Below are 10,348 nucleotides of genomic sequence, written 5' to 3' on the forward strand. Positions count from 1 at the left end.
CCTAACCGCCGCGCATTCCTGGGGCTTGAACTCGTGCATCCGGCAGAGCAGTGAGAGGAAATCCCTCTGTCCGCTTGCAAGCGCGCGCTGCGCTTCTTGTGAATGGGCAAGGATAAACATCCTCTCTTGCTTACGCGGAGATGGTAATAGCCTCTAAGTACTTAAAAATAAATAAATAAAAACATAGACGGCAGGTTCTGTCGGGTGGCCGGGGCGGAGCCTCAACGACGCTCTCTCCCCTTTTCTTAGCAATTTCCATATGAGTTAACCCTTTCATGGAGTAAGCTGTATTCATCCCGTGTTTTCCTGCCATCAACTTATTTATTTATTTAAATATAATTAAGGTAGAAACGCGGAGTTATATGATGACACCCAGATAGAAGAGACGCTTCCAGGCTATCTCTCTTCTGGGACATCATCCTTCCTGAAAAGCTATTACTTCCTTCCAAGCTGTGTAGACTTTTTATCTTCCCTGGAGAGAAAAGCTTTTCAGGCAGCAGGTCAGGTTGGCGCATTGCACACCATGGCGGTTTTGCACGCCTACCAGGCTGACCTGCTGAGAGACTTGAGTACTGGCGGGGCTCTGCAAAGTAAGGCGTATTGGATTTACGCCGGGCCACAGACTTGTCTCTTCGTGCAACAATGCAGACGGCTCGTGCTATTGGCCGTTTTATGGCTGCTATGGTCTCCGCGGAGAGGCACTTGTGGTTGAATCTCAGGGGCATTAAGGAGAAGGATCGTGTATTCCTCCTCTATGCCCCATCTCGCCACAAGGCCTACTTGGCGATGTCGTTAACTCGGTCGCCACTAGGTTCATGAGGCGAAGTTATATAACAAGCCTTCGGGAAATTCCTTCCCCACCTTGCTCAAGAGTCGGGACTGTCGGCCACCCAGTCTCGACCGGGTCTGACTGTTGCGAGGCGTGAAACACACAAGGAGAGTGTTTTTGAGCTGGGCACCCCCTCGCAAGATTGGGGTGCATCACGCAATCCGCCTCAAAATAGGTCAGACTGGCATATTGTCTTCACAAAGAAGCCCTGAGGTTCATGTGCCCAGGACCGTGGGGGGTTTCCCCCCAATGGGGAGAGGCACGCAGAATTCCTTTTAAAGAATGAAGTGTGGTTGGTGTTCTTGCTCCGCCACCACTGGTGTTTCGGGCAACTCCAGTCTCCAATAAAATGTTAGTTCTTTGTTTTTTTCCTGCCGTGTTTCAGGATGCCGAACATCTAACATCCCCCCCGTTTAACCAAGCCGCTGAGCTTTGCCCCTTTCTGAGAAACTGGCAGCGTGGAAGCTACTGCCAAGTATATCTCCTTGGGTACTAAGCGCTGTACAGAGAAACTACAGGATTCAGTTCTCACATCATCCTCCGCGTTTCAATGGCGTGGTCTCCACTTCCATGAAACCGGAAAGTGCAAGAGGAATGGGGGGCTGCGTCCAATTTTTTAGATTTTGCGGGCTTTACCGCTATCTAAAAATAAATCAATGGAAATATTGCCACAACACAGGAGGTTCCTGAGGTTCGCTTTCGGGGGCAAAGCTTACCAGTATCGGGTACTTCAATTTGGACAAGCTTTTTCACCCGCACATACACAAAATACATGGATGTAGTTCTGGCTCATGTAATTCAATACGGATGCTCTGACTCCAGAGCATCCATATTGAATTACATGACTGGCTAGCCCAGTCTCAGTAGCTAGCGCTTCATCAGCATGTCGTTCTAGCTAATCTTTGTTTCCTAGGATTGAGATCCAATGCCATGAAAGCATGCTCTTTCCTGTTTAGAGGACAACATTTTTGGGTGTCACGCTGTCTCCCGCTCGTGTCGAATCCATTCTCAACACCGTCAAGGAAATCAAGCTAGACCAGAAAGTGACAATCACTTTCAGAGATCTTAGCTTTCATGGCAGCTGTATCCACAGTGACACCTTTGGACCTTCTGCACATGAGAGCATTTTAGTTGTGGCTAAGAACCAGGGGATTTTACTCTAGGGCCAATCCCCAATAAGGGCTACGCGCCAGGTGCTTCGTACCCTTCCTATGTGGTTCAGACCCCGGTTTTTGACTCTGGGTCCCACTCTAAGTTCGTCTTGTCGTCGCAGATGCTAACGACAAACGCTTCCCTCATGGGCTGGGGTGCGGTCTTAAATGACCGTCCAGCCCAAGGGAGCTGGAGAGGCCATCTTTTTGCGCGGCACATCAATTGCCTCAAAAATCATGGCTCTATTTCAGGCCCTAAAGCACTTCCCCTCAGCAATTGAGACTACCATGTCCTAGTGCGGGTGAACAACACTATGGCAGTCTCATATATTAATCGCCAGGGTGGACTGTGCTCGCGCCGCTAAATAGCTAGCGCACCAGATTCCTGTCCCTCAGGGCGATTTACATTCTGGGAAAATTTCATGTAGCGGAGGTGGACCTCTTTGCCTCGCAAGATCAGCAAATATCCCCTTTACTACTCTCTGACTCTAAGTAAAGCTGGTCTTCCAGCCAGCGTGATTAAGACTATTCTAAGTACTTGGACTGCCTCCCCTCAAATAGAATGTATTTGAAAGTTGGTGCATGACGAAGCAGGTAGACCCAGTCCACTGCCGAATTGTTTCAGTGCTGGAGTTTCTGCAGAAAAAATTTGTCCTCTGGCTTGTGCCCCTTGTTGAACCACTAGAGTCAGCGCCTCAGGTTTCTGACCCTTAATATGGATTTTCTAAATGGTGTTAACTCTCTAAGAGGATCGGACATCCCTATCGTTTTTGAAGCCTTCTGTCGTCTGCCTTTACAGCTTCGGAGCAGGAGAGACTTCACTCACTGTGTCCAGTACGTGCTCTTCAGATTTACGTCCACCACATCAGCCAGTGGCGTAAGTCAGAGCAGCTTTTACATGTTTCAGGGCCACAAGCTGCGTGAAAGATGCTATTGCCCTCTCCTATGAGGCGCGTGGGCTCACTTCGCCTCTAGGAATCAGGGCTCATTCAACCAGGGGAATCGCCTCATCAATTGCACTAGTAAGAGGTATTCCCTTGCCGCAAGTATGTGACGCGGAGGGTTGGTCCTCTCCGCACACATTTGCCAACATGCATCCTATTGTTTTGAAGCCTTCTGTCCTCCGCCTTTACAGCTTTGGAGCAGGAGAGACTTCACTTACTGTGTCCAGTACGTGCTCTTCAGATTTACGTCCACCGCATTAGCCAGTGGCGTAAGTCAGAGCAGCTTTTACACGTTTTGTTGCCGGAAGCGGCGTGAAAGATGCTATTGCCCTCTCCTATGAGGTGCGTGGGCTCACTTCGCCTCTAGGAATCAGGGTTCATTTAACCAGGGGAATCGCCTCATCAAATGCACTAGCAAGAGGTATTCCTTTGCAGCAAGTCTGTGATGCGGAGGGTTGGTCCTCTCCGCACACATTTGCCAATATGCATCCTATTGTTTTGAAGCCTTCTGTCCTCCGCCTTTACAGCTTCGGAGCAGGAGAGACTTCACTTACTGTGTCCAGTACGTGCTCTTCAGATTTACGTCCACCGCATTAGCCAGTGGCGTAAGTCAGAGCAGCTTTTACATGTTTTGAAGCCGCAAGCGGCGTGAGAGATTCTATTGCCCTCTCCTATGAGGCGCGTGGGCTCACTTCGCCTCTAGGAATCAGGGTTCATTCAACCAGGGGAATCGCCTCATTAATTGCACTAGCAAGAGGTATTCCCTTGCAGCAAGTCTGTGACGCGGAGGGTTGGTCCTCTCCGCACACATTTTCCAATATGCATCCTATTGTTTTGAAGCCTTCTGTCCTCCGCCTTTACAGCTTCGGAGCAGGAAAGACTTCACTTACTTTGTTCAGTACATGCTCTTCAGATTTTTGTCCACCGCATCAGCTAGTGGCGTAAGTCAGAGCAGCTTTTACATGGTCTGGGGCCGCAACGGGGGGTGGCCCCCACTACACTGGGCTATTGCCCTCTCCTATGAGGCGCGTGGGCTCACTTCACCCCTAGGAATCAGGGCTCATTCAACCAGGGGGATCGCCTCATCTATTGCAATAGCAAGAGGTATTCCCCTGCAGCAAGTGTGTGACACGGAGGGTTGTCCTCTCCGCACACATTTATTACATTTATAGTTTGGATGTTCATGCTACTCCGGGCCCACGGGTCCTCGAGTTAACTACCCAGACATAGTTCTGAGACCTTCTCTGCCTTGTGCGCACACGCTACACAACCTTGGTGTCCAGACACTTGCAGTGCGGCGGCATTGGTACTCTCGTTCCCATAGCATTTTCACGCAGCATCGAGTGTAGCCTTTTCAAGGGAACGTCTCGGGTTACTTTGCTGTAACCCTGTTCCCTGAAAAGGCGAGAACGAGATGCTGCGTCCCAATGCCGCACTGCCTATGTGACCAGACGTCCGTTCAGACAAATCAATCTGAGGAATGTTTCCAGGTTCACTCCTATTTATAACCTGCAGGTGCGTCCTATCAGATGACGTCACCTGACCGAGGTTATAAAAGCCAAAAATTTGGCGTGTTTGGTACACACATGCTTCACAACCGGCAACATGACAAGATGTTCCCATAGCGTTTTCATGCAGCATCTCGTTCCCGCCTTTCCAGGGAACAGGGTTACAGCAAAGTAACCCGAGACGTTTTTTGTTTTAGTTTCCAGAATCCCATCCATTCTAGTGTAGACGGCGGAGCTCTGGTTATTTTTATATTTTAAATTGTGTGTGTGTGTGTGTGTGTGTGTGTGTGTGTGTGTGTGTGTGTGTGCGCACGGAGAGTTTGTGTGTGTCTGCACGCGCGTCTCATATACAATGTATGTGCTTCATATTATTTTCATGAGGATGAAATGAGATTTAAAATTCATGAATTTTATGAAATTTCATGAATCTGCATTTGAAAAGTCTATATACAGTGGTGTGAAAAACTATTTGCCCCCTTCCTGATTTCTTATTCTTTTGCATGTTTGTCACACAAAATGTTTCTGATCATCAAACACATTTAACTATTAGTCAAAGATAACACAAGTAAACACAAAATGCAGTTTTTAAATGATGGTTTTTATTATTTAGGGAGAAAAGAAAATCCAAACCTACATGGCCCTGTGTGAAAAGGTAATTGCCCCCTGAACCTAATAACTGGTTGGGCCACCCTTAGCAGCAATAAATGCAATCAAGCGTTTGCGATAACTTGCAATGAGTCTTTTACAGCGCTCTGGAGGAATTTTGGCCCACTCATCTTTGCAGAATTGTTGTAATTCAGCTTTATTTGACGGTTTTCTAGCATGAATCGCCTTTTTAAGGTCATGCCACAACATCTCAATAGGATTCAGGTCAGGACTTTTACTAGGCCACTCCAAAGTCTTTATTTTGTTTTTCTTCAGCCATTCAGAGGTGGATTTGCTGGTGTGTTATGGGTCATTGTCCTGCTGCAGCACCCAAGATCGCTTCAGCTTGAGTTGACGAACAGATGGCCGGACATTCTCCTTCAGGATTTTTTGGTAGACAGTAGAATTCATGGTTCCATCTATCACAGCAAGCCTTCCAGCTCCTGAAGCAGCAAAACAACCCCAGACCATCACACTACCACCACCATATTTTACTGTTGGTATGATGTTCTTTTTCTGAAATGCTGTGTTACTTTTACGCCAGATGTAACGGGACACGCACCTTCCAAAAAGTTCAACTTTTGTCTCGTCGGTCCACAAGGTATTTTCCCAAAAGTCTTGGCAATCATTGAGATGTTTTTTAGCAAAATTGAGACGAGCCTTAATGTTCTTTTTGCTTAAGTGGTTTGCGCCTTGGAAATCTGCCATGCAGGCCGTTTTTGCCCAGTCTCTTTCTTATGGTGGAGTCATGAACACTGACCTTAATTGAGGCAAGTGAGGCCTGCAGTTCTTTAGATGTTGTCCTGGGGTCTTTTGTGGCCTCTCGGATGAGTTGTCTCTGCGCTCTTGGGGTAATTTTGGTCGGCCGGCCACTCCTGGGAAGGTTCACCACTGTTCCATGTTTTTGCCATTTGTGGATAATGGCTCTTACTGTGGTTCGCTGGAGTCCCAAAGCTTTAGAAATGGCTTTATAACCTTTACCAGACTGATAGATCTCAATTACTTTTGTTCTCATTTGTTCCTGAATTTCTTTGGATCTTGGCATGATGTCTAGCTTTTGAGGTGCTTTTGGTCTACTTCTCTGTGTCAGGTAGCTCCTATTTAAGTGATTTCTTGATTGAAACAGGTGTGGCAGTAATCGGGCCTGGGGATGACTACAGAAATTGAACTCAGGTGTGATAAACCACAGTTAAGTTATTTTTTAACAAGGGGGGCAATCACTTTTTCACACAGGGCCATGTAGGTTTGGATTTTTTTTCTCCCTAAATAATAAAAACCATCATTTAAAAACTGCATTTTTGTGTTCAATTATATTATCTTTGACTAATAGTTAAATGTGTTTGATGATCAGAAACATTTTGTGTGACAAACATGCAAAAGAATAAGAAATCAGGAAGGGGGCAAATAGTTTTTCACACCACTGTATATATATCGAATCTGTCTCTCTCTCTCTCTCTCTCTCTCTCTCTATATATATATATATATATATATATATATATATATATATATATATATATAGGACAGGTTATTTTACCAATATGTAAAATTTGAAAGACCTATTACAGTTAAAAAAAATAAATAAAATAAAATTTACAGTATTTTCTGTGTGTGTGTGTTTTTCAGCATAATTCTTTTATATTTGACAATTGAAAAGAAGATAATAAAGCTAGAAATCAGTAAATTATGTCTACAAGTAGGGTTAATGGTCTTCCATTAGGTATAGAATAAACTTGTAATAAGTAATGTTAAATAAAATTTCCTTTAAGATATTTACAATTGCTCAGATACTTATTTACATCACTGTCTGAGCTATCACGTGAGAAACAATGGTCCTACATTGGCAAATATAATGCACGTATATAAGTCAAAGCTACGGTACAAGTTATAAAATTTAACCAAAGATTTAACTGCCCTGCTTATATGTGTTGTAAATGTAGATGGATATTTTGTATTGTTCTGTTATAACTGTATTCTTTAAATTTAAACAAGTCAGGTTATGTCAAATGTGCATGCCTTTTACTTCATAGTGTATGCTCTTTTAGGCTGGTAAGAACATGAAAAAAAACCTTTAACATGAATGCTTTGAACTCAAGTTTATTACAAAATGCGTCATTTGTGCGCCCAGAGTACTTTTTCATCAGTGGATTTTCTGGAATGCCTTTCAGCCAATATTACTTTGTTTTCTTAATTTTTATTTATGTTTTTTCACTTTTTGGGAACTCAATTGTACTTTTCATGATATTAGTTGACCCTTCACTGCATATTCCTAAATACATGGGGATCTTTAATTTGGCTCTGTCAGACTTTGGTGAAACAAATGCACTGGTTCCTAGCCTTGTGAAGACATTCTTTTATGATTCACAGTACATAACCTATGATGCATGTTTGACCAACATGTTTTTTACCTTTTTATTTTCTGGTGGACAGTCTCTAACTCTAGTTGCGTTGGCATATGATCGCTTTATTGCCATTTGCTTACCTCTGAGATACCATGCTATTGTAAGTCCTTCCTTCATGCTTGCAATTTTAACAACAATATGGATATTTAATATTGTCTTAAATTGCACAACGGTGGTTTTAATTACACGACTTTCATTTTGCAAAACTAATGAGATAAAAAGTTTTTTTTGTGACCATGGACCAGTTTATACAATTGCATGTAATGACAACAGCATAAATTCTTTTATGGCAAAATTATGTACTGCAATATACTTTTATGCACCATTTATTGCCATAGTCTTGTCATACTTGGGCATTCTCTTGACGTTAACTAAGGTCACGACATGGGAGAGTCGTCTTAAAGCACTCAAAACTTGTATTTCTCATCTGTTAGTAGTTGGTATATTTTTTCTACCTGTACTGAGTACATACCTTGCTGCTTTAACTTTCTCTCTCCATCCTAATGCTAGGATAATCAATACTTCACTTTCAAGAACAATTCCACCCATGTTAAATCCCATCATTTATGTCTTGAACACAAAGGATTTCAGAGCCTTTATTTTAAAAATGTACAAAAAGAAAGCTACTATGATTTCCAAAGTGCATACTTTGTCAAAATGATACCATTCATGGTTGTGCTTTATATGTTCAGTGCTTAAATTTCAAAAGATTGTATAGTACAAATGTCTTTAAATATATCTGCAAAAGACCAGTGTGTCTACAGGTTTTAATTCCAGTCTGGAGCCTGCCTTATTAAATCAATTTAATAATTTAGACTTGATGCTTAAATGTTTGAGGTGTGTTAAATGTACCTAAAAACAAAACCTTTAGTTGTTCTCATATGTAAACATCCATTTACAACATTATTAAAAAAAATAAGTAGTAGAGAAGGTTCTTGTTTAATTTCTTTCTTCCTTCATGTCTTCCTTCCTTTCCTCTTTTTCAATCCTTGCTTCCTTTCACCCTAACAGAACTGTATTTAAAAAAAATAAATAAATAAAAAAAAACTAGTTTACTTTTATGGAAATTTCACAAGAAGTGCGTCAATTTGCTCTAAACTTAGGACCAGCAATAACAGGCTAAAAAAGTAAATGTGCTAACTATTGATTATTATTATGATTGTATCTAAACTCTTTTAATCACACCCAGAATGGTATTTTATGTTATTTAAAAATACATTGTCAACTAGATTTTACTTATATACGGTACACATGCATCAAGGTGACATAATTCATATTTTAATTTTTTATTTTGGTGGTGGTGTTTTTTCAGTTGTTCTTAGGGCTTTTGGTGTTTTTAAAAATTAAAACCTTTTATTTATAAAACTATGCAAAATAAAAACCTCTAATATATTTGATTGTTCCTTCTAATTAATAAAGGGATAATAAATTGAAAAAGATGGACTAATGTTTGTTGTCTGACATTAATGCACATTTGTATATATTTCCACCATGTGGAGCTTACTTACTGAAGTTACTGTTTAACACATATATTGGTCTTTTCCTAACAAAGTTGAAACAACACAATTGTCTCTAGTAGCATCATTTTTTTTATTTTACTGAAACTAACAGATCCAGACATATACAACCATGACGATGTTTAAACGTTTGCTATGGTTGGCATGGCAGAATTCAAAGGGTGCGCACAAAGCCATGACCTCAATTCCACACTGGGATAACCGGAAATCTGAGTCACATCCCAGTCCTCCTTGCTTGTTGCTGAATAGCCACAACCACGTTCCCAGATTAACTGGAAAATCTCCTCAGAAGATTAGACAAAATTTGTAAATAAATAAATAAAAAGAACATTTACATTGCTACTTTAAATAATCTAATGCTCCCTAAGGCTCAGTTTTAGACTCCCCACAGTCCAGACCAAAGTAATTAGCAAGGCTTCTAAATTTATGACTGAAACACACATATCTGTACAGGATATGAGAGCGTGTGAAATAATGTTACATTTGGCCTATTGTTGCCATCTTGTGGTAAGTCTTTTACATTGCGGCATGGTTCTCTATTTACGTGAAAATCAATGTATATTATATAAGGAAATTTGTGGGAGGCCTCTACTGACCATTATTTCTTTAGTACAAAGATATGCTATGTAAATCATACTACCATAGGTTTACTGTATTTGCAATTCTTTTAATTTAACTTTTCTTAAAGCATTAAATATGTCTCTCAGTTGGTGCTAACAGGACTATTTCTCATCGTATTGGTTACAATTATAATGAGAGCATTTGATAACATTCTGTAAAGCATTATGATAACATTCTGTATTTGTGCATTGTAGAAGGCTTAGGGAAATTAATTATTAGCAAAACCTTTTAAAGGTATGTTTTTTCTTGAAGTAGAAATTTATATACTGTCATTATATACTGTGTATAACACATATACCTCTAAGACAGTTTGCTTGTATAATGAAGTGTATCTGTAAAAATATGCATGTCTGTGTGCCTGAAATTTGCATGTTGTCAACATGTCTGGTGCATTTTCTCCATGTATTCCGGTTTCCTCCAAAAGTCCAAAGGCATGCAGATTAGGTCATTTGGCATGCCCAAATTTCCTGTTTTGTGTGTTCAAGATTGTGTGCCTTGTGTGCCTCATGCCCAGAGTCTCCTAGGCCGGGCTTCAGGGCCCTATAATACTGTACAGAAGAAGCAGTATTAAAAATAAATAAATGTATATGTGTGTAAATATATATACCATGAAACTTTGGATTGCGAGTAACTTGGTCTGCGAGCATTTTGCAAGACGAATAAAAATTTTGTTTGAGAGGAAGCACGAGAAATAGATTCAGCATATAAAAATAAATGAGAACAAGCGCAAGAGA

The 10,348-nt window shown here is 41.3% G+C and overlaps 1 protein-coding gene across 1 annotated transcript; it reads left to right on the forward strand.

The window, feature by feature from the left end:
- Window positions 1-7,098: 7,098 nt before the first annotated feature.
- LOC128533449 (olfactory receptor 1M1-like) lies at window positions 7,099-8,137 on the forward strand. The gene has a single exon (XM_053507720.1). It carries the CDS (start codon window positions 7,151-7,153, stop codon window positions 8,135-8,137), a length of 987 nt encoding a protein of 328 aa, XP_053363695.1. The 5' UTR covers window positions 7,099-7,150.
- Window positions 8,138-10,348: the final 2,211 nt, after the last annotated feature.

Source organism: Clarias gariepinus, chromosome 11 (genome assembly GCF_024256425.1).
Source record: "Clarias gariepinus isolate MV-2021 ecotype Netherlands chromosome 11, CGAR_prim_01v2, whole genome shotgun sequence".
In the NCBI taxonomy this organism is placed as follows: domain Eukaryota; kingdom Metazoa; phylum Chordata; class Actinopteri; order Siluriformes; family Clariidae; genus Clarias; species Clarias gariepinus.